At 35.2% G+C, this 23,025-nt stretch overlaps 14 protein-coding genes across 14 annotated transcripts; 9 read left to right on the top strand and 5 right to left on the bottom strand.

Annotated features, from left to right (window-relative positions):
• Window positions 1-26: 26 nt before the first annotated feature.
• Window positions 27-1,524, top strand: C9374_004562 (uncharacterized protein; the record flags this gene model as incomplete). Its single annotated transcript, XM_044694215.1, has 4 exons — window positions 27-976; window positions 1,112-1,254; window positions 1,327-1,349; window positions 1,405-1,524. The coding sequence occupies 4 exons, from the start codon at window positions 27-29 to the stop codon at window positions 1,522-1,524; spliced, it is 1,236 nt and encodes a 411-aa protein (XP_044548904.1).
• Window positions 1,525-2,743: 1,219 nt separating this feature from the next.
• C9374_004561 (uncharacterized protein) lies at window positions 2,744-3,814 on the bottom strand (the record flags this gene model as incomplete). The annotated part of the gene is made up of 1 exon (XM_044694214.1): window positions 2,744-3,814. The coding sequence occupies one exon, from the start codon at window positions 3,812-3,814 to the stop codon at window positions 2,744-2,746; it is 1,071 nt and encodes a 356-aa protein (XP_044548903.1).
• A 233-nt stretch (window positions 3,815-4,047) lies between these two features.
• C9374_004560 (uncharacterized protein) lies at window positions 4,048-5,172 on the top strand (the record flags this gene model as incomplete). Its single annotated transcript, XM_044694213.1, has 1 exon — window positions 4,048-5,172. One exon carries the CDS (start codon window positions 4,048-4,050, stop codon window positions 5,170-5,172), a length of 1,125 nt encoding a protein of 374 aa, XP_044548902.1.
• A 557-nt stretch (window positions 5,173-5,729) lies between these two features.
• C9374_004559 (uncharacterized protein) lies at window positions 5,730-8,777 on the top strand (the record flags this gene model as incomplete). Its single annotated transcript, XM_044694211.1, has 1 exon — window positions 5,730-8,777. The coding sequence occupies one exon, from the start codon at window positions 5,730-5,732 to the stop codon at window positions 8,775-8,777; it is 3,048 nt and encodes a 1,015-aa protein (XP_044548901.1).
• Window positions 8,778-8,859: 82 nt separating this feature from the next.
• Window positions 8,860-9,552, top strand: C9374_004558 (uncharacterized protein; the record flags this gene model as incomplete). The annotated part of the gene is made up of 1 exon (XM_044694210.1): window positions 8,860-9,552. One exon carries the CDS (start codon window positions 8,860-8,862, stop codon window positions 9,550-9,552), a length of 693 nt encoding a protein of 230 aa, XP_044548900.1.
• Window positions 9,553-9,796: 244 nt separating this feature from the next.
• On the top strand, window positions 9,797-11,116 carry C9374_004557 (uncharacterized protein; the record flags this gene model as incomplete). Its single annotated transcript, XM_044694209.1, has 1 exon — window positions 9,797-11,116. One exon carries the CDS (start codon window positions 9,797-9,799, stop codon window positions 11,114-11,116), a length of 1,320 nt encoding a protein of 439 aa, XP_044548899.1.
• Window positions 11,117-11,211: 95 nt separating this feature from the next.
• On the bottom strand, window positions 11,212-12,048 carry C9374_004556 (uncharacterized protein; the record flags this gene model as incomplete). Its single annotated transcript, XM_044694208.1, has 1 exon — window positions 11,212-12,048. One exon carries the CDS (start codon window positions 12,046-12,048, stop codon window positions 11,212-11,214), a length of 837 nt encoding a protein of 278 aa, XP_044548898.1.
• A 227-nt stretch (window positions 12,049-12,275) lies between these two features.
• Window positions 12,276-14,453, top strand: C9374_004555 (uncharacterized protein; the record flags this gene model as incomplete). Its single annotated transcript, XM_044694207.1, has 3 exons — window positions 12,276-13,292; window positions 13,460-13,668; window positions 13,808-14,453. The coding sequence occupies 3 exons, from the start codon at window positions 12,276-12,278 to the stop codon at window positions 14,451-14,453; spliced, it is 1,872 nt and encodes a 623-aa protein (XP_044548897.1).
• A 232-nt stretch (window positions 14,454-14,685) lies between these two features.
• C9374_004554 (uncharacterized protein) lies at window positions 14,686-15,305 on the top strand (the record flags this gene model as incomplete). The annotated part of the gene is made up of 2 exons (XM_044694206.1): window positions 14,686-14,890; window positions 15,007-15,305. 2 exons carry the CDS (start codon window positions 14,686-14,688, stop codon window positions 15,303-15,305), a joined length of 504 nt encoding a protein of 167 aa, XP_044548896.1.
• Window positions 15,306-15,323: 18 nt separating this feature from the next.
• Window positions 15,324-16,414, bottom strand: C9374_004553 (uncharacterized protein; the record flags this gene model as incomplete). The annotated part of the gene is made up of 2 exons (XM_044694205.1): window positions 15,324-15,420; window positions 15,486-16,414. 2 exons carry the CDS (start codon window positions 16,412-16,414, stop codon window positions 15,324-15,326), a joined length of 1,026 nt encoding a protein of 341 aa, XP_044548895.1.
• Window positions 16,415-16,528: 114 nt separating this feature from the next.
• On the top strand, window positions 16,529-17,519 carry C9374_004552 (uncharacterized protein; the record flags this gene model as incomplete). Its single annotated transcript, XM_044694204.1, has 2 exons — window positions 16,529-16,703; window positions 16,867-17,519. The coding sequence occupies 2 exons, from the start codon at window positions 16,529-16,531 to the stop codon at window positions 17,517-17,519; spliced, it is 828 nt and encodes a 275-aa protein (XP_044548894.1).
• A 31-nt stretch (window positions 17,520-17,550) lies between these two features.
• Window positions 17,551-17,969, bottom strand: C9374_004551 (uncharacterized protein; the record flags this gene model as incomplete). Its single annotated transcript, XM_044694203.1, has 2 exons — window positions 17,551-17,751; window positions 17,895-17,969. The coding sequence occupies 2 exons, from the start codon at window positions 17,967-17,969 to the stop codon at window positions 17,551-17,553; spliced, it is 276 nt and encodes a 91-aa protein (XP_044548893.1).
• A 185-nt stretch (window positions 17,970-18,154) lies between these two features.
• C9374_004550 (uncharacterized protein) lies at window positions 18,155-18,973 on the top strand (the record flags this gene model as incomplete). Its single annotated transcript, XM_044694202.1, has 1 exon — window positions 18,662-18,973. The coding sequence occupies one exon, from the start codon at window positions 18,662-18,664 to the stop codon at window positions 18,971-18,973; it is 312 nt and encodes a 103-aa protein (XP_044548892.1).
• A 2,928-nt stretch (window positions 18,974-21,901) lies between these two features.
• C9374_004549 (uncharacterized protein) lies at window positions 21,902-22,862 on the bottom strand (the record flags this gene model as incomplete). The annotated part of the gene is made up of 2 exons (XM_044694200.1): window positions 21,902-22,167; window positions 22,247-22,862. The coding sequence occupies 2 exons, from the start codon at window positions 22,860-22,862 to the stop codon at window positions 21,902-21,904; spliced, it is 882 nt and encodes a 293-aa protein (XP_044548891.1).
• Window positions 22,863-23,025: the final 163 nt, after the last annotated feature.

The following is a 23,025-nucleotide window of genomic DNA, read 5'->3' as shown; positions in this document are numbered from 1 at the left end:
CACTTACAGAACTCGCCTTTAAAAAAATGGTTTTTCAAAAACGCAATAAAAAGGCTTCATCCACCACGAATCAAAACACCAGGATGATCGATCAGGGCAATGAATCAAGTACAACATTGAATATCCAACAACAACAACAAGATCAAATTCTCTCATATTCTTGTTCTTTTACACCTCAAGAGGAAACATATACTTACTTTATTACAGATGTAAAAGTTGATCCGAAAAGAAAGTTATTACTTGCAAGTACTTATTCATCGGGAAGGATCAATGTTCACGATTTGGAGAGTAAAAAGCTTTTATATTCGATTAAAGTGGGTGGTGATAGCAGTGGTTGTTGTTACTATTTGAATATTGAAGAGCCTTTTGAAAATGAAAATGATCTCATGGGTCATCATCAATCATCTCAAAATAATACAAATAACAATGGATCTGTTGAACAACGATCATTGAATGGACAAGTCATTCCATGCAATTTGACATTGAATCAAGAAACTATTCAAATGGCTTGTACCTATCCAAGTGTCATTGTCACTACCGACATGTATTCCTTCTATACGGTTGAAAAATATATCATGTGCCCTACATTGTATGAGCCCCACAGTAAAACCCACCGATCCAATTATATTGACAAGTCAAGGCTATGGAAAAGTTCCGCATCCGAGTTTCATGCTTTGAGAGGTTTGTGTATTGATCATGCATCGAGAAAGGTTTATGTGAGTGATCGAGATGCAAATAGAATTAGAGTGTTATCCAGTAGGGATGGGCAATTATTGAATTCATTTCAATTCAACTCTCCTACAGACATTACGTTTTATGAAGGAAATTTGTTAGTGTGTGAAAAATCGACCCATAGTGTGCATGTTGTTTCACCCATAGATGGAACTATAGTGAGAAGTATTGCAAATGGTAGTTTTAGTTATCCTAGAGGTGTTATTGTCGATCCAAACACTAGACACATCATTGTGAGTGATAGGTAAGATTTTAATATTCTTCTTGTGATGGTTGAATTATTATTTATAATTTCATTTTACATTGATAGGTAAGATTTTAATATCCTTGTGGCGGTAGTGTTTTTATGATTATTTATAATTTCATTTTACATTGATAGTGACCATCACAAACTCAAGATTTTTAATTGGACTGGAGAAATGCTTGAAGAATTTCAACAAGCACCTGGTTCTCATTCTAATTTATTGAACACTCCTTTTGGTGTGTCTTTGGATTATCATTCAGGGTTGTTATATGTAGCAGGTGAGTAATCAAGTAGAAATAACATTAATTAACGATCAACACCACCACCACAACACATCAAACTTTTAAAAGATTGTTATAATTACAAAATACAGGTGAGTAACAAGAGCAACAAATGAACAAACTTACGAAAATAATTTCAAAATGCAGATTTTCAAATACAATGCAAGATGGTACAAAAATGAAAAGAGATTTAAGGAGCTGATGACAAGTCCTAAACAAGAACAATTTAGTGATGTCACAATTTTAGTATTTGAATTAATACAATGATGATTTCAAAAATTATGCATGTATGAAAAGCGTTCTCGTGTACCGCATGTCTTTTGGAGGAGGGAAAAGTATTGCGGACAAGCGAAAAATGAAAAAATATATCAGCAAGCCAGAACTGACTGTAGCATCACTAACTTTGCACCTCTCAGTAATGGACAGTAATGCGATCTGGTATCTATAAAGCTCATGCCATTTGGAAAGTACACTCTTCTATCTGTTACTGCTGTAGCATCCTGTAGCACGCAAAGTTCATATTGTTAGAAGGATTTCTTTTCATTTTGTCGATTTACCACGTGTCACTAAGTGGACAAAAAAACATTAGTCAAGGGCTTTGTATTGTACTTTAGCAATCAAAAACACACGATGTCACAAGCTGATAGAGAAAAATTATTTCGCCCACCGTGGGGCTCGAACCCACGACCACAAGATTAAGAGTCTTGCGCTCTACCGACTGAGCTAGACGGGCAGACATTCGATAAATGTTCACATTCTTTAAATAAATATACACACTGAGGATTTTTAATCTCAGACCCACACACCCAGCAAAAATGAACCTGGGATTGGGTGAGTTGGGCGTGAGGACGGCGTTTAATCTCAAACACAACACAGGTCCAAAACCTGTTCGTCAACCTTTCATAAAAAATATCACGATGTGATCATCTTTGTTTAATTCAAATTTAAACAAAGAGTTTATCACTGTTTTTAACTAATACAGATAGCAGTAAAAGGAAACAAAAATTTTCTTTGTCCATCTTGTTGATGTTGCTGATAATCAATAATAATATAATTTGATGGTTGTACTCTTGCTGATTTATGACCTCTGAAAGGTTAATTGTCATTCAATCAATTGATTAGTGTCCATTAAAAGACCTTTCTCAATCGGAAGCCATTGAACTCTCTGATTTTCAAAGGCAGAATGTATGATGATGAATAATAAATTTATTGATATTCATTAATTCAAAAATTTTTTGGGTGTGAAATGAGCGGGTGGGTGTGAGGTACGGCGTTTAATCTCAACTCACCCAACCTGTGTGGGTGTGAGATTAAAAATCCCCACTGTGATCTTGTGATTTTCGAAAAAGTGCGAATAAAAAATCGACGATTTTTTCGCGATTTTTTTCGAGATCGAAATGAGCGACATTGATGCGTTGTCGTTTTGACTTGATGTTGATTAACATCGAAATCCTTCAAAATCGATTTCGATCAAACTCGAAATTTATTAAGTTTTTGTCTCATCATGCCAGATTTCCTTGCAATGATGAACAAACGATTTGATTAACTTGGGTGTAACTTGATCAAACACCTGCTCCATTATCTCTTCGAGAGAGTCAACCGAATGTTCATAGTTTTTCAACTGTGTTTTCATCCATCCGAAAAGCAATTCAATGGGATTGAAGTCAGGAGAGTATGGGCTTTGCCAAAACACACTAATACCTTGGCCATTCATTATACTATGAACTTCTTTTTCCTTATGAATGGATGCGTTGTCAAGAACTAAAATACAATCTTTTGGGATCAATTTGCTCAATGTTGTCAGAAATATATTAAATCGATCAGCATCAATTGCTTTGTTAGTTGTATCGACAAGTTCCCAGTAAACCAAACCTCCTCTCTCGTTAATGCATGCCAATAATGAAAAACGTTTTCCACTCACTCTGTGCGCACTGTTTTGACAAGTGTTGCCAATTTTGATGTGAGCCCTTGTTCTAATCAAATGGTCATAACAGAAATGCGATTCGTCAATAAAAAACATGATTCTTGTTTTGTAGGTTCGAATAGTTCGCCTGTACACAGTTCTTTGAGATTGTACTCTTGGGCTTTTTCGATATACTGATACTTTTTCACATTTCTTATATGTCCTGAACAAATATTTTGTCGTTATTTTGGAGAGCTGAGATACGGAAATTGAAACATCAAGATAATCTTTAACTATTTGACGTACTTCTGCATAATTAACAGTATTATATTCACTGAATATGATATCAATAAATCTTAACACAGAGAGGTGGGTTGATTTACCTGAATGTGGAGGCCTTCCGAGAGCTTTTTCTTTTTGTATTTCATTGCAATATTTGTAAATCGTTGAAGGTGCGAAAGGTAAAATTTGTTGCAAGACCTTTGGTTTATCTCCATACTTTCCACACACCAATTTAATGAACTCAATTTGTTCTGGGGCTAATTTTTGACCTTGGATATATGGTCTTAGTTTTTGAGATATTTGGACACCTGTTTTTTGTTTGAAAACTCGTCTTTCATCGTTTGTGAATCGATGTTGCGTTGCTTTTACCATGTGGAAATCGATTTTTTCGAGCAAAATTGATAAGAAATTGTTGAGAAAATCAATTCTGCTCGATTATGTTGAATTGTTTAATGTTCTCATATCGAAAATGTTGAATTGAACGACATTGATTTGTTTCGGAATAAAAAAAACTCAACGGCCTCTTGTTTTTTAAGTCGTCTTGTTTTTTGTGCGATTGTGTCAACGTCAAAAAACAATAACAACGGTTTTCTCACTGAAAAAAAATGGGCAAAGACAAAACAAAGTGGAACACGTTTGATCGTTTTTGCGAAATACTCGCAACCACATTACCTATTTGTTCAAATGAGCTCTATTCTCATGGAATGACAAATTCAAAAGCAGCAAGCAAAGTTTTCAAGAAGCTCCAATTAGAAACAAAAAAAAATACAAATTTCACATTTCCTACTGCTAAAGGTTCAAGAAAATACAAAGATGGTTTACCAGCAACATGCAACGCCCCAAAAGATGACAAACGTGTGAAAGATTTTTTTGATACTTTCATTCAAGAAAACAAGAAATGGATTGTTAACGAGATTGAAAAAGAGATTTCTGCTCACTCCAACAAAAAACAATCATTGGCTTCACAAATTCAAGGTGACAGTAGTGACAGCGAATCAGAACATTCAGATCAGGATGATGAGAAAGATGATTTGGATTGGATTGATGATAATGGCAACGATTTGCAGGAAGTTATGTATAAAGAAGCGCAAGATAAATTGAGAGACAATGCGAAAAAGCGTACAAGAAAAGGTGATACAGACAAAAGCGTCTCTCCTGTATTCAAAAAAGCTCTTGCTTCTATTCAAAAAAAATCATTGGTCATTAAGAAAGAATTGGACGAGTCAAAGACCAAGGAAACACCTTCAATGGCTCCTGAGCTTGATATATGTGGCATGGATTTGCATGATATGTTTGATCTTGATCCAAAACCTGAGTCAACACCACAAGTTACTACGTTCAAATCACCTGTTTTAGAATTCCAGATTTTCAAATTGGATCAGTTAAAGAAGCAAATTTTTATTAACGCTAAACAAGACTGTGATACTAATGATAAGGATATGCAAAATTCGACAAAGTTTTTAAAAACTATGAAAGACATGGAAGAAAATAATTCAAAAGTTATTGCAGATCAATTATTGAAAGTTCAGAAAGAAAAGGAGGAGTTACTTGAGAGATTTAAAAAACAAGAAGAAGATATTGCAAAACAAGAGGAACAGTATGTAAAACCTTTGACCAAATTGGTGAATGAAGTTGCAAAATTGATTGAGGTAAAGAAAGAGAAGATTAGACAAAAAGAGGAAGAGGAGAAAAATCAAATAGAAGCAAATTATCAGAGTTTATTTGATTAAAGGTTCTTCATGATCGATTTTTTCAACTCTGACGATCAAGAAAATCGATTCATGTCGATCATAATTGATTTTTTCGATTTTGGACGAAAAACATCGACTTTGAGAAATGAATCGTGTTGAGGTAATCGATTCAGGTCGATCATAATCGATTTTTTCGACTTTGCACGAATAGCATCAACATCGTATCTCGTCAACATCAAGCAAAATCGTTTTCGGGAAGAAACGTCCAAAAAATGAGGGTTGACCGAATTTGAGCAAATCGTTTTCGATTTTACTCGATTTTTTTTCGCACTTTTTGGAAAATCACAATCACATCTCGATCCCTGTGAAAGAAATCGGAGAAGACGATTGTTGAAAAAAAAAATCTTCACAACAAAATTTTGCGAGTGGTTGTTGTTTGGACTTGTTGCATCATCTTTTTTAACATCCGGATCTTCGATTTTTTTGTGAGAGAATACTCTGCACTTCATCATCATACCACCACTCACACACCACCTATTAATTTCCATTCATCCCGATAGATCCGATACCGACATACAAGTATTGTCCGTACCAACATGTTGCCAACCACCACTGCCAACTCGGCCAACATTTCTGCCACCTCTTCAAAAAAGTACACATGTGGTTGCATTCCGAATCGACTCACCAAACCAATTCAAAAATCTTTTTATTCCTTTGCAACATCGAAATGGGGAGTTATTCTATTAATTATTGTGACCTTTATTACTCTCAATTCCATTCTTCATTTATTACAATCTTTATTAGATGTTTCTATTATGGATAAAACTACATTGGTTGAAGATGATGTTTCACAAATGGGAAGTTATTGTCATCGAATGTATAAAGATAACATTATGAAAGTGAACGCAATTCCTAAATTATGTTACGAACCAATGGATATTGTTTATACATGGGTGAATGGTTCTGATCCGATTCATAAAGCATTATTGAAAGAATTTACTGATAAATTAAAAGAAGAGAGTGTGAAACAAGAAGATGTGGAATCTTTTGATTCGAGTGCAACAGAAACAAAGAAGACAACAAAGACTACGAAAAGTACAACTGGAACTGGTGGTACTTCTACGACGACAACGACGACAGGAAAGAATCCATCAGAGATGACAACCCATTCAAGAAATACTGGTTCCAATCATCGTAAAAGCAATCATGAAAATGCCAATTCTATCAGAGGGCGGACGAAAAATTATCGTCTCAAAGGAAATAATCAAAAAGACAAAAATGTTGGAACTACACCACAGACCAATCATGAAGAAATGCCATTAATGAAAGGAAGAAGAAGAAGAAAATTAAATCAATTCAATGATGACGAAGAGGATGATTCATCCATAGATCATGTCATTGACAAGACTACAATGAATGACCAAAAGAAGAAGAAGAAGAATTCTAATACTACTACTACTACTACAAGAACAAATTCCAAATCTACTACAAGAACAAATGCAAAGTCAACCACCACAGACTCAACGACCAAGAGGAAGAAGAAGAACGACCTAAACACTACGACCACTCCCAAAAATACTTTAAAAACTACGACCACTTCCAAATCTAGCTTAAAAACTACGACCAGTCTCGAAAATACGTTGAATTCTGCCACTACTGCATCAACGACTCGTCCACCAAGCGCAATCCCTTCTTCAAGCACTCATCCTCATCCTACAACCCCTTCAAGTACCACCAGTCTCTCCGCCTCTCAAAACAACAACACTCAAGACAATACAGTGAGTGGATCCAATCGTTTCCGTGATAATGATGAATTGAAATTTAGTTTAAGAAGTTTAGAAAGATTTGCTCCATGGGTTCGAAATATTTATATTGTAACCAATGGTCAAGTTCCTAATTGGTTAAACGTAAAGAATCCTAAAATCAAAATTGTGAAACACTCAGATATATATAGAGATGCTTCACATTTACCTGTATTTAGTTCTCCATCGATTGAATCTCATATTCATAGAATACCTGGACTATCAAAGAAATTTATTTATTTAAATGATGATGTCATGTTTGGAAATAATGTTTATCCAGAAGATTTTTATAGTCATTCTACTGGACAACGAGTATTCCTAAGTTGGGAAGTTCCACCATGTGCAAGTGGTTGTCAAGAATCATGGCTAGGAGATGGATACTGTGATTTATCATGTAATGTCACTCAATGTGATTTTGATGGAGGAGATTGTATTGGAAATAATGTTCGAATGTCGTATGGATCTTCCTCTTTTGGTAATTCTTGGAATAATTGGAATACTGGATCTACTGGACAGTTACCAAATTGGATGTCCTCCTCAAAATCAAATTACCACAATTATTGTGCTGCTTCATGTCCTGATACATGGATTGGTGATCGATTCTGTGATCGACCATGTAATGTACGAGAATGTGGTTTTGATGCAGGAGATTGTGATTTTAAAGATTTGAAACGAGTTTTATTGCATGAACATGTGAATGAGAATTTGAATGCTATTTATGTGAGATATAATGTATCATCTATTTATTTGAATTTAAATCCAATTTTCATGAATGCGCAAATTACAAATGGAAATCATGATAACGAGAAATTAGTGAGAAGTTCAACCATTTCACAAAAAGAAAAATTATTAATATTTACATTTAATTATCAATTATTGAAAGCTAATATTACAAAATATACTTCAGAGAATGTATCAGAGTTAGCTAGTAGTCCAAACACTCCAACGAGTTCCATTTCTTCAAGTACTCCACATACAACGAGTTCCATTTCTTCAAGTACTCGTCATCAATCATCTTCACGTACTACCACTACTACTAGCACTTCCAATACTGGAACTTTGTATTATGAAGAAATTATTCAAGTCACCTTAGAAGCTGAAAGAACTCTCAATTCTACTACTGAAACTAGTACTCCATCCACTACTACTACTCATTACACGATTGAAAATGATAAATTAACCATTTCCAAATCCTTTATAGTGAAATTGGTTAATAACGAAACCTTTGAATATATTCAAAACAAATTTAACAAAAAAACTAGTAATGATTTAATTGGATTAACTGAAAGTGAATATTCTCAAATACAAAATGATATTCATTACAATTCTAAAGTCATCATTCCAACAACGATGAGTATTCAGTCGATGCTAGCATTGAAAAGTAGTAGTAGTAGTGGTAGTGGTAGTAGTAGTAGTAGTAGTAGTAGTAGCATTTCTACAACTACAACTCTTCCTCCTCGTTCAACAAGTCCTAAAAGTGATCTTTCAACACTCAATCATCCAAATACTCAGCCAATGAGTGGTGGTACTACTACTACTCGTTCAAATACTCGTTCAATGAGTGGTAGTGGTGGTACTATGAGTGATGGTACTACAACAACAACACCGAGTGGAACAACAACCATTTCAAATACTCAATCAACAACGACGACTCAACGTGATACTACTACCAGCAGCTCTCCTGCCAACACTGTCCTCCATACAGAACTCAAGAATACTGACAAGACAAGAATGGATACTACTAGAGTTCAACATGATGATACTACTACTACTCCAACAACTTCAACAACTAGTGCTGGTATACGCTACTACTACTCCAACTACTACTACTGCTGGTACTAAGAAGATGAATACAATGCTCAGTCGTGGAGAAGAAGAAGGACTGAAGGTCAGCCAAAAGAAGGGCACAAAGTCTTCTTCTACGATGAGTGATGATTCTACTAGTAGTAGTAGTAGTCGTGTTACAACACAACAACAACATGATGATAATGATACTATTGGTACTCCAACCACTACTAGTCCTAGTACTACCACTACTATCAGTACTATAGAGAAATTAAATCCTTCACAACAACAACAACAACAAGTCGAACAGAAATCTACACCCAAACATACTGAAATTGATGATTTGTCTGATGCCGTAGTTGTAGATCAACAACGAGGAGTAGTGAATAAGATTCTTGAAAAGCCATCCAGTGATTCTCATTCTTCATCCATCCATTCAAAGAATTCGATCATTGGTAAGAAGAAGAAGAGAACAACAAGAAATGAATCATTTCTTCAAAACACTTCCAACAAGAATCATTCGTTAAAAAAGAATTCATTGAAACAACAGAAAAAACCAATGAAAAGAAATCAACAACCATCTCAAAAGAAAATGATTGAAGAATTAAAGACTCTAAGAAATACTTTAAAGAAGAATCAAAGACGAAGAAAATTATTGAGCATTTTCCATCCTACACCAAACTCTCTTCCAAATTCTCAAGAATCATCTAGGAAGATGATAGATTCTACTACAACTCCTCCTTCATCTCATGAAGAATCTGTCATCATGATGATTCAACCCAGAGCATCGATTAGAATTCCAATTGTTCAATCCATCCAGAAGAAATTGTGAATTCACTTCGTCATGAATTATTAGAAAAAGAATTTTCTCAACAAGAATATCAAAATGTAAAAAAGAGAATTGAAAGAGAAATCTCTCAAGATAAGATTCAATACAATACTATACTGGATGAAAAGAAAGATCTTTCTTCGCCCACTTCAAGAAAATTACTTGACAAATTTGGTGATTCCTTAATTCATGTGAACAAGTTACTAAATAAGGAATATGGTAGAGCTTCAAGAAAGTACCAGCTCACATGCCACACATGATTGATAAGGATATTATGAATGAATTACAAAAGAAATGGGAATATGAATTTAATGTGACATCCTCTAATCGATTTCGTTCCTCAAATGACATGCAATATACATTTACATATTTTTATTATTTAATGCATGAAGGAATTCCATACAATGCAACAGAATTCTTTAAAGAACATGTAGATACTAATCAAGATGATACGATGGATGATTATGAAATTAGAAATTTAGCAAATGTCATGTTGAACAAGTATAAAATATCACAAGAGAAGGTCAATGAATTGTCAAGAAATGTTACAAAAAAGATGAATGATTTGAAAAAGAGTGAAACGATGAATGATTTGAAAAAGAGTGAAACGATAAATGATTTGAAAAAGACAAATGATGAAACGACCAGAACAGAAATGAAAGATTCAAAGGTTGAATCAACAAGTAATCCAACCAGCACTACTACTACTTCTTCAAAACTGAACCATACTTTATCAAATTCAACTTCACCATTTGGATCTTCCTATTTTTCTTCCTGGAGACCTCGTAGCTCTTCTTATGGATCATGGGGATCCTATGACACGTATAGTTCATTTAAGGATTATTTGAAAGCTGTTCGATCTGTATTATTTGGACATTTAAACTATACCAATTTAGTAATGTCTCAATATGATCCAAATTATAAGGCAAGAACAAGACCAACGTTTGAAGATTTTGTAAATAGTGGTTTGAGTGATGTTGTGAAAACTAAAGTTCACAAAAGTGAACAACGTTTCTCATACACTCTTGAAGATTTATCTGAAGTTGGATTTCATATGATTAGAGATGATTATGATAAGGTTGGAGAACAATTGGATGAATTAACTAGAAAGAGACCTAAATTTATTTGTCTCAATGATGATATGAATCAAACAACACCAAACATCCAAGTTGTAGAATTACTTCATAACTTTTATCGATGGTACTTCCCAAAACCCTCTCAATTTGAATTACCGGAAGGAGAAGAGAATCCATTCCTTTATATTGATCAATTACAACAATATCATGACATGCAAAGATATTCCAAGTATGCCTACGATGGTGTGATTGTGACAGCCATTTGTTTCATTTGTTGTTGTGGTTTGATTTTACAAAGATGTATCGTTTCGAGAATGAACAAGAAGAGTAGCAGTGGTCGATCCACGCCTCAACAACAACAACACTCCGGTGTGGTGTCATTTACAAGCTCAGCAACCTCTACGGACCATCAATTGCCTTCACAACAACAAGGAAGTCTCCACACCACCTCTCACAAATCTCATCCCTATGGTGAAAACGAAGAAGTTTAAAAACTTTATCGTTGTTGTTTCAATAAATTGCAATTAATTTCAATTAATTTCAATAAATTTCAATCTCTCGCCTTTTATAACTGTACAAAATAGATTTATCTAAATGGAACAAATATCACAACAGCAATCAACCCAAGGACTATCAATAATAAAACAACAATAATTATAATCTTCCACTTGTCAGAAGTATTATTCAACAATGTCTGTAACCTCTTATTCGTTCTTTCCAATAAACCTTTGGTCTTTTCTACATGATTTTCCATTTCTTCCAACTCTCTCTTGTGTTCATCCAATTCATTTCCAATATCAACAGCAATTTGACCAACTCGTTGAACGGTTGTTGTCATTTTGTCCATCTGTTCATCTTGATTTCTTTTCACAGTGTCTTGAATTTGTAATTGTTCATCAATAAATCTTTGATTGTCCTTGATATAGGACTCTTCAAGCCTTGAGTATCTCCCTTTGCTACTACTGGAAGTGTTCTTAAAAGAGTCAGGATAATTTCCATCATCTTCATCATCATTTAATTGTGCTGATGATGATCCTTTTTGTTTCGGATCAGAAAACAGGCTTTCCTTTTGAAGTTGAGTTTGTTTTTGTTTTCTATTCTTCATTTGTTGTTCTATTTGTCTCATTTGTTGTGATGTTGAGGAAATAAACAATTTACGTTTTCCAATCTCTTCTCGAGATATATTTGAAAAACGTTGAGGATTCTTTTCTACAATATTGACAGTGCCTTGCAAATCATTTAAAAACAAATCAATGGATTGAATATTATTTCGGAGTTCTTTTTCAATACCAGAAATAGAGACCTCATCCATAGTACCCGATCCGTTGATCTGCTCCATATACATCTCTTGAAGCACTTTAACGGCACGAAGCTTTTCAGTGACCTTGTCTTTGACGATATCGAAGGGGTCTGCTGAGTTCATTTTTTTTTAATTTTTATTATTTTTATTATTTTTATGTACCACCGAATTGGACGAGAAACAGAACAAACGTCAGTCATCATCATCCACTCGGTTTTTCAAAAAATTATCCCTTCTCATCAATTCAATAACACGTTCTCATCATACGGATGCAGTCAATCCTCGTACGAAATCAACCATGGTTTTCACTGCACCGAAACAAAATTCTTGTCGTAATACTTGTGTCCATTATGGTCATTTATGTCATCATGTTCAATGCCATTCGACATCGAATTTATAATGATTCTCAACCACAACAACAACAACAAGAAACAAACAAACCTTCTTCGAACAGTGTTCCTAGTAGTGGTGGTGGCGATAGGATATCACATCAACAATCAAGAGATTTACTTGAACATGTCGTCTCTCAACTCAAATCACAAAATAATCAATTACGACAACAAGTACTCACTTTACAAGAAGAATTAAAAGCTCGACGACGAGGAGATAGAAAAGTCATGGATGATGATCATTCTACCATTCATCAAAACAATGACCACCGTACAAGTAAGAATGATGAAAATACTTTAACAACACCTCATCATCATCCATCAATCACATACAATGAATTTGAATATTGGAATCGAAATTATTACATTCGATCAGATCCTCATCGAAATGCTTGTTCCAATGATATTGGATTTGGACTTGTGGAGCGATGGAGAAATGCAGAACAAATAATTTGTAAACCTTTGAAAACTACGACTTTGAGTACGACTTCGAGTCCAAAAACTACAACTACTTTGAGAACTACAACTCCTCTTCCAAGTCAAGTCTTGATGTATCGAATTCAACAAACAAGACATGTTGCTGAAGATAACTTTATTCGAGTATTGAATATGATTGTACCATTAAATTCATTCTCTGGAAATGGATTTTCGAATGGATGGTATGCGAATTGTGAAAAGGATCATTCACGTTGGGTCGATCATGATCGAAGATTATTTCAATTACATTTAGATCCTTGGATGAGATCATTTCGTGGAGCATTACCTGATTCTAAAACGTGTGATCAAGTCATTCAAAAAAGACTTGTTCTTGTTCAACGTGATGGTGAATATAATTTATTTCATTCCATGACTGATTTTGTGAATATTTTTATGAATTATTTAATGATCATGGGAAGAAGTGTTGAAGAAGGACGACTTGGATGGAAAGGTCAATGGAGTGGTGGTGGTGGTGGTGGTGATGGTAATCTTGTAGTAGTGGTATGGGTAGTAATAATAATGGTAATCTTGGTAGTAGTAGTACTAGTAGTAATAATAATGGTAATCTTGGTGGTATGGGTCATGGTATGGGTCCAAGTAGTAGTAGTAATGGGATTGGAACCCTCCAACCTAATCTTGGTATTGAATTCTTTGATGAATTTGTCAAGAATAGTCATATTGTTCTCTTGGATCATTATCAAAGAGGATATTATTATAGTCTTTTACAAGCATTGGGTGAACGAGTATTTACTCATAGTGAATACAAGAAGTATTTACAAGATGAATACTCTCATTTGAACATGGATAGTCATGTGTGCTTTGAAGAAGTATTAATGATTACTCCAGGAGGATCATGTTTTTTAATGAAAGATGCATGGTAAGTGAATCATTAGTAGGAGAAGTAGTATTATAATTTCCATAATAACAAAATAATAATAACAAAATAATAATAACAAAATAATAACAAAATAATAATAACAAAATAATAACAACAAAATAATAACAAACAATAATAGGAGACCCAATCAATGTCGTGACTCGGATATTCTCAAAGCCTTCTCTTACTACATGACAAGAAAAGTATTAGGACAAGACAAACATTTGGTTCGTCGTAGAGGTCATCCCAATACAGATCCCATTAAAATTGTATTCAGTACTCGAAAAGTGAAAGAAACATCCTCTACCATTTATAGAAGAATTATGAATGAAGAAGAATTGAAACAAGCACTTGAAAATGATCCTGTATTACAAAAGAAACACAATGTAGAGATCAAATTCATTGATTTTGGTCAAGTAGGTCCCATCGAAGAACAAATTAGAATTATTCATCAACAAACAGATATTTTGATTGGTGGTCATGGTGCAGGATTAACTCACAGTTTATGGCTTCCAGAAGAGGCTGTCCTTGTTGAATTGTTTCCATCAGGTTTTCATAGCTCATTCTTTAGAAATTTAGCGAAATGGAGAGGAATTCAATATTTGGCCATGCAAAACGATCGTCCAGAAAATGTCATAGACTCACAAAAACATTGGACAAGGATTGATCCAACAGAATTTGTTGAATTGATTCGTGCTGCAGTTCAGATTGTGGAACATCATCATTTGGGAACTGGAATTCATGCAGTTGCTTTTGATGGCACCAATGAACATCATCATTTATAATACAATTGAGTATGGATTTTTTTAGTAAGGATATATAGATCAATATAATTCATCTACTCGAGTCGTTTTAGTATGTGTGTGAATGTGGAGAAGATTGTGGTAACAATGTTCCATTCTTTGATCGAACAACGCTCCTGGAATGTTTCCTTACCATATTTGTTCAAGATGATGGTTATAGTGAATTTCCAACTTGGTAAAGATAATAATAATATTGGAAGTATGAATCAGAAAAATGTCTCTCATCAAACGCTTGTTTGGATCTCCACAACATCATCACACATTCAGACCGATTCGTTCCAGAAATCCACTCTACAACTTTCTATCTTCATTCACAGACAATGACATTCTTCAACCATTAGTACATTCACCATTCTCGACATTCAACTCTCCACTCGTGGATGTTAAAGAAAGTCCAACACAATTCGAACTCATTGCAGGTAAGAAGAATTTCAAATGAGTACTCATGTGTAATGACCAAATTTGGATTTCATTATGGATGACAATGGTCATTCATGAATTATATATAATTCTGTACATTAATAATTTATAAAAGATGTTCCTGGATTCAAGAAGGAAAATATTCACTGCACCATCGATGAAGAATCAAAAACTCTAATTCTTAAAGGAGAGAAAGAAGAAAGTAAGCAAGACAAGGATTCAGAATATATTCTACATGAACGTTTCAATGTTGGTTTTTCAAGACAGTTCGATATTCCTGACAATGTTAAAATTGATGAAATTAAAGCAAGTATTAAGGACGGTCAATTGAAATTAATCATTCCAAAGAGTGAAAACTATGAACCACAACCAGTGCATTCTGATCAAGTTAAAAATATTCAAATTGAGGAATAAAGAGAGTAGTCATGAGACTCATTTGCCAAATCTTTGATTACACGAGATGTATTCAAAAATACATTTCACAAAATCTGTTTCTGTGAATTGTTTGACAAAACACTTTTCAACATGACTGTATCAGTTGAAATTGTGAAAAAATTAAATAAATTTATAATAATATTCAATCAAATAACTTACGCAATTTGAGTATACTTCAAATGCAGAGGAGAAAAGCCATGAAGAATTAACACAGGATTACTGAATGAAATTAAAATATTTGGTTCAGGAATATTTTCTTTGATGTGACGATGCAGGGTCTCATTCACCTTATGCCTTACTAATTCATTGAAATGTTCCAAATCTTGTTCATGATGTTTCAACTCTTCATAAATGGAATTGGCTAATTTTGTAATGCTTGGTTTTCCAGAATTTTGAAAACTTAGTAATCGAACGGTTAAACTTTGAATATGAGAAATATTCCTTGTTGTTGAAATTTTCAAGTATGGAATTTCATTTTCAACTTGTCTGACCTCTACAATTTTAATATTTTGATTGATCGTAAATTCATCACTGCTCTGTATCAGTGCTCTTTCAACAAAGTCAAAAATTTGTTTTGAATGTTGTTCTAATATTCCATGTTTATCATAGAATGCAATACTCTGAATGGAATGATTGTTTAGATTTGAAAATGTTGTCAATGACCAATATATAATGTTTTGAATTTGTTTCATGACTAGTCCATCCAAACTGCTCAACTTATCGAGTCTTGTTGCAATGTGTGAATTTGTGTGAAGAATGTGTGGAGAAAGCATTTCTGTATCTATTGCTATTGCTAAATGATTCGGAAATTTACTAATAGTAGTATCTTGGTTGAATAGATGAGTCAATGAAGAGGGATGATCACTTGTTCCGACCATCATCATCATCATCATTTGGGAAATCCTCTTCCACACATGATGATATATCAAATAACAAGAGTACAACAATAAATACAATGAATGAATGAGAAAATGACTACACGAACGAAATGCTCCTATTAAACCGTATTCGGAGTTTTTTCGTTCATTGTTGTGAGAGAGAAGCGTTGGTGAGAGAGAGGTGAGTATATCTTTAGGTTTGGAAGACATTTTTTTTGACAACCACGTGTTCAGTGCATAGCTGTAAGGACGCAAATCTGCAACATTTTAGAGATCTTAGAAGTTCCTTGGGTAAGTCACATGAGATCTATTGAAGAAAAAAAAATGTTCATTCCTCAAATTGATGAGCACATTGCAACGGCACAAGTGATTGAAGCGTTATTTCCTTCGGATGATCTTGTTCAGGCAACTAGGAGAGTGTTGAATCAAATTTCTATTGCTGATGATGAAGAGAAATCTATGATGTTATTTGAGCCTTGGCAAGTGCGAATTAATGAAAGTGCAAATGAAATTTATTTTTCGATGTTTCCGAAGGTTATATCTATACATTGGAATTAATAACCAGAAAGGTAAAACAAAGAATTTTACCTCAAGGAAAGCCAAGTTTTTTTGATTATGATGACAGTGATGATTTGTTTATTGTGGAGATAATGGACGTGTAGAAAAAGTCAATAAGCAAGGAACTGTATTATGGTCCACAGAATTAACGAAACCAAATGGATTATGTATTGGAAAAGGTGAAATTTATGTTTCTGATCGACATCGGATTTGTGTACTATCGAGCTCAGATGGTACCATTCTAAGATATTTAGGCAAATTTGGAAAAGGAGAGAGTGAATTCTCTCTTCCTCATGATTTGGCACTCGATGAAAAGGATAACTTGATCGTATGTGACACTTTGAATCACAGAATACAGATAATATCCAACCTGAATGGATCCATGTTGTTTAAATTTGGAAGTTTAGGGGATACAAAAGGATGTTTATCCTCTCCTAAGGGAGTGGTGTATGACAAGAAACAAGCTCTATTCGTAGTCTCAGATAGTGGAAATAATAGAATATGCATTTTTGACCGTTTTGGTCATTGTTTGAAGAGTTTCAAGAGTCGAGATGATGACTCTTCTAACATGAAGCCTATTGGAATTTGTATAAGTCATCAATTACAAGAATTAATAGTTTCTGATTTTGGAAACTTTAGAATCTTGATATTCAAAAATTGGAAAAAGAGGTCTCACGAAATGCAACAAAACCTCTTTTATCACTCCAATAATTTTAATGACATTTCCATCGTGTTCAGGTGGAATGTTGAAATTTGATCAATAAATATTTGATTTACAATTAGCACTCTCAGTATGATTTGACTTTCTTGCTTTGCTCTTCTTCTTCCGAGCTATCGTTGGGTATGTCTGTTCGCCAAACCACTGGATTTCTTCGGTAGAATGGCCACGGAGGAACAGTCAGAACCAACACTAATAAGGTTCCAATCGCAAAGATATAAAAACCAAATGAAAATTTCTGAAAGTAAAATCCAACTAACAATCCAACAATCTGATCGGAATATGTACCAAATAATATTCATTCCAAACAAATGATATTAAAATAATAATTTAAATGTATTCATTCAACAATATTAATAATATGGACAAGTAATCGGAGATCACAATCCTTCTGTATCAACAAAGAAACATTACAGCCGATGTAAAGAGCGTGTACCTGTAGATACTTTCAGCTAAAGCCTGTCCTCGATAATCAATCACTGCCGACATTTTTAATTTACATTGAAAACACGTGTGCATTGTTGAATTGATTCACTCCAAATGATCTGGCGGTGGTTTAGTTTAGAAGTACTAACAAGCACCCATGCAACCCTTCACGGACTCCTGCGCATTATTAATTTCATTTACAAGTACTTACTGCTTCCTCGCAGTGATGTATTCCTCCAACAAACAAAATGTCCTCTCATTGTCCACACAGCCACAACCACACCACATCCGAAGGTCATACCCAGTGTCCGCATCATCATCACGGGAATGAGCTTTCCGTTGCTGAATTAAATTCAAAAACATTCGATCAGATGGCTTTGAATTGGGATAATAATCCATCAAAAGCTGAATTTTCAAGAAGAGTGGCACATGGCATTCGTGATGTATTTAGGGGAGTCTTGGAAAAGATGAATCAACAACAAGACTTATTAATTATGGATTTTGGTTGTGGAACTGGAACACTCTCTCTTTTGTTTTTGAGTGAATTCAAAGAACTTGTGAACAGGATTGATGCTGTGGATGTGAGTGAAGGTATGATTTTGCAATTGAAGGAAAAGAAATCAAAACTTGTTCAGGAAGGTTTGCTGGACGCTGATGCTGACAAAATCATTCCTCACGTCGTTGACTTGGCTGAAGCTCATTCGAATCACCAAATTGTTGAAAATAAGGGCAAGTACAATGTAATTATTTCAGGAATGGTGTTCCATCACTTGGAAAACGTTCCAGAGAAGATTAAGCTTTTAGCCAGCTATCTTGCTCCAGGTGGAGTGTTAATTTTCACAGAGATTGACAAGGATCAAGATCATAGCGATAAATTTCATTGCAAGCACATGACACATGAGGTGCAATATAAGGGTGGCTTTTCAGCAAATGAGATCAGTGAATGGTTAAAAGAAGCTGGTTTTGTAAATGCAGAGTTTTCTAGAAATATCACCACCACAAAGAAAGGAAACGATGGTATTGAAAGAGACTTTATTTTGATGACCACAAGTGCATTCAAACAGTAATCAATAAAAGTCTTTCAAATAAGGATCGTTCATGAACTTTTCTACTATCGATAACACAGATTCTATTTCAAGATGTGACAGTTTCAATAACATTATACGAATCTGAAGTACTTACGTTTCTCTGTTCTGGGTGAATCCACCTTTTTCTTCTGGTAGAGGATTTCCTCCAGTCTTTTTGAAGGCATGTTTCTTGGGGGTAGTTTACTTGGTTCACTTTGTTTTGCAAGGCTGTATAATTGTTGGGGGTTGTTGTGAGGTTGAGAAGGTGTAGAGGTAATAGATGTCGCCTCTTGATTGGGGACTCTTTCTGCCTTACTGGATCTGCTGTTTGACCTGAAAGCAAATGTTTTTCTGCGGTTTCCTTTTTAGATGTCACAAGAACTGGTTCATGCATTGTGTGTGAGTTGGTTTTTTTGTCGACCATTATTTGACCTTTAATCTTTGATTCCACTTTGTTTAGGTCGTAAGGTACGCTTCAAAATCATAAATTAAGTAAATAATTTGCAAAAAAACTCACCCAAATTCGGAGGTACAGATGCATGTCTTTGGAGCTTTTTAACAGCAGGTTTTTTAGCCTCTTTTTTGGGAGTTTCACCTTCTTTTTTTTTGTACCTCCGCTCATACTTGTTGACCAAGCTACTGCTTTCGGAGGCTCCTCTTGAACTTCGTTCTCAGGTTGTGCGATTTCTTCCTGTTGTTTTGTAATTTCTGGTTCGTTCTTTTCGAGGATTTTGGCTCCTTTGTGTTTTGGTCTGATGGCTGTTCTCTAAGATTTTGAAATTCTGCGAGTTGTGGTTGTTGTGGAGCTAAATGATGAACGATTGTTGGTGCGTTTAGCGGATGTGAGGGATAGGAAGGGTAGTGAACGTATGTGGTTGGAGGAATCACCGGATACGAGTGATATGGGTTTGAATTTTGGTAAGGGTTAAAGTAATCGTGAACATGGGAACAGGTGAATTGAAATAAGGGTGAGTGGCTGACACATTTCCTCTCGTTAGTTGAACATTTGTTGCAGCTCGAGAATGGTCGTCAAAGAATGGTGACGACGGTGTTGGTAAGTAGCTTGAGGTGTTATATTATAATGATTTGTTGGCTTAATGGGAGAGGCCTGTATGTTGCTAGGTTTTTCAGGGAAATGAGGGACAAAGTGGTCTTCATTTACTGAAGAAAATTGAACACCTTGCCTTTCACCTTTTCTCCATCTTGAGGAAGGTTTATATCTAGATTCATCGTCGAAGACAGAAGGTACGTCTTCGTGGTGGGCGGTTTTGGAAGGAGTAGATGGTTGTGCAGTAGGATACGCACAAGACTAGAAGGTATAAGGTCTTGTTGGTTGTTTTGGGCATTTTGATGATTCAGAGCTGGTGGATTGGTGGAGAGATTATCTAAGTTATGAGAATGTATCAAAATTGAACTAAATAGTCTACATACCCATAAGCTCTTTAATGCTTTCCAGCGACGAATAGGCTCCAAGTTTATGTTGTACACTTCTTATCCCGATCAGGGCAAGATATTGCAAAAGCTTCATCCAATTTCGCTCCGAAAACGCTGCAAATGCCGTCTTGAGAAATTCAGATCAAATATACCACTTACTATTGAAAAAAGCTTTTATTTCTCTACTATTCCTCATCAACGATGCACAAAGCAATTCCTCATCGCTGGTGTGCTGCATTGAAACTGAGCTCCTCATTTTGGCGCTAATTTTTTGATTGTATTTTTTGTTTATTTGAAAAGTGTGGTTTTTGGGGGAGTTTTTTGGTTCCAAGTTAGAAAGACCAGTTCATTCGATGGCACAATCCTTCCATTCTCGTAGGAATGGAATTGCCACAGACCACGGTCCACTTTGGTGAAACCTTTAAGTTCTGCAGTTTTCCTAGATTTGTGGTTGGAGGTGCTTTTTGAACGAACCTTCTTTTTGGAAATTTTGGGACTTGATTGTTTCAACGTTGGTGCCTCTGTAAGAGGATTTAGGGGTGAAGTTTGAAGAGAGGGGGTTGAGGTGCTAGAGGATGAAGAAGAGCTGGATAACATGGAGTCCCTTCTCAAGGTAAGTTTACCTTGGGAGTGATCAAGTAAGGGAAAACATGTGGGGAAAGCATGTGGTTGAGTTGTCCTCATCACATACAAGTTATGGAAATACAAATCAAGCATCTCCATTTCATTTTCGTTAAACACAAGTTTAAGATTCAATGGTGGTGATTCTTGATGGTAGCACGCCTCAGCCTCTGAACAAGTGTTGTAGGTCAACAATGATGGATTGTGTTGTTGGTCTGCATCTTGATACGATCGTATTGTATCAAAGATCTCGTCATTGGGTATTGTGTGTTCAGGATCTTTCCGCTGCTGGTGAGAATGATGTGTTCCTGTACTCGGTCGTTATCTGCAAAGTCTTCTACCATCCAACAGGTTGTGTCATTGGGTGCGGAATTGATCCTTGCATCGTTGAGAGATGTCATCATTAGCCTCCCTCTGCAACAAGAATACAGGTCCTTCATGATGATTGAGAGAATGAATTTTGTTTTTCGAAAATAAGAACGATGTCAAGTCCATTGTCATCCCACTGATCACCCAACCTCAAAAAGGGGTCGCTGACAGGATCTTTGAGAATCCAGTGCTCATTTTACAACACCAATTTGGTGAAATGAATTCCAAATCAAAAGTAAAAAACTAAAACAATTAGCCGATGGATTCTTCTTCATGAACACGCAGAACGGAATTGATTTGCTGATTCGCTTCTCCTTATTCGTCTACTAATTCATGGATTAATATGGGGCCTTAAATACCCGCTGAAAATGCAAAGTGTGTGAACCTGTCATTCATGTATTGCGAGAATCATTGTCTTTTTAATATTCGAGCTCGTGTACAGAGACAGAGCTATTCCTATAGAGATGTGCGGAATGTTTCATCTCCTGCTCTTGGTGATGTTCCTCAATAAATATTTCCTTTCTTTGGTCCAAGATAGTTTTTAGGTTCAAATGTTTTCTCTGCATAGTACAATAAATGTTCTGGACATTCTTGAAGATCATTAATAAACCTCTGAAGGGCAATCATAAAATCGAAATTGGGTAATTCCATTGGAGAGTCGTTTCTGGTTTGCAAGCATCCTTCGCTGTGAAGGGCAAAGTACGCTTCTTCATTTTCTAAATGAATACTTCCATAAGGGTTACTATTAGAGACTTCATAGAATACGAATACTATCATTCATGAGTCAAATTTTAAATGATCACACAACTATTGTTTGAACCAAGACACAACATAAATAACTAATCTTACCTTGTTCCGAGAGTGGATTTTTGAAAATCACTTTACATAAATCTTCATTCTCTGCACATTCGTCACATATAAAGTGACCATATTTGTTTCCTTTGATTCCATCCTCATAGGGTGTCCAACCGGTAATCATTTGTTTCATTTCAAGTGTTGGCTCAAAGTTTTCCTCTCCATCCTTGAATGTAAACCCTTCATCATAATCGCCTTCAAATAATTCAGCCATGTCTGCATGAATATTTTGTTTTGAAATAACCTGCAATTTGTGAAAGCTCTTCTTGAGAGCATACATGGCCTTGTAAAGACAATTTGAAAATGTAGATTCAGCTAATTTTTCAATCAAATTGCCTCCAAACAAGGGATCCTTTGGAGCGAATGGATGATCTTGATATTGCTTCTCAAACACAGATTTCCATAATTGATTGTTGTGTGCAACAGTGTTCCATTGCTTACAAACAAGCGAGTCGGTTAACAGGTCCGATACAGGAATAAACTTAAAAATTTCGAAAAGCACCTCATGCTGGAATGGCATGTCCGTATTTGCAACTTCGTGATGGGTATGCTTGATGATTTTGTTGTGATCATTGGTGGCTGTCACTGGGTTGGTTTTTCTCTTGGACATTTTTTTTTACTAGTGGGCACAACCACACGTGGCCACAGACCGAAAGCTTTTCTCTTTCAGCTTTGTTCACAACTAGCGTCCCTGTGCGCATGCTTTTTTTGCGCACGTATTAAGAAAAAGCTCAAAAGTGAACATTTGATTTGCATGATCACAGCAAAAAAAT

Source organism: Naegleria lovaniensis, assembly GCF_003324165.1.
Source record: "Naegleria lovaniensis strain ATCC 30569 chromosome Unknown tig021, whole genome shotgun sequence".
NCBI classification, from domain to species: domain Eukaryota; phylum Heterolobosea; class Eutetramitea; order Acrasida; family Naegleriidae; genus Naegleria; species Naegleria lovaniensis.
Note: the sequence above shows the minus strand (reverse complement) of the source record. Positions and strands in the feature narration are given on the sequence as shown.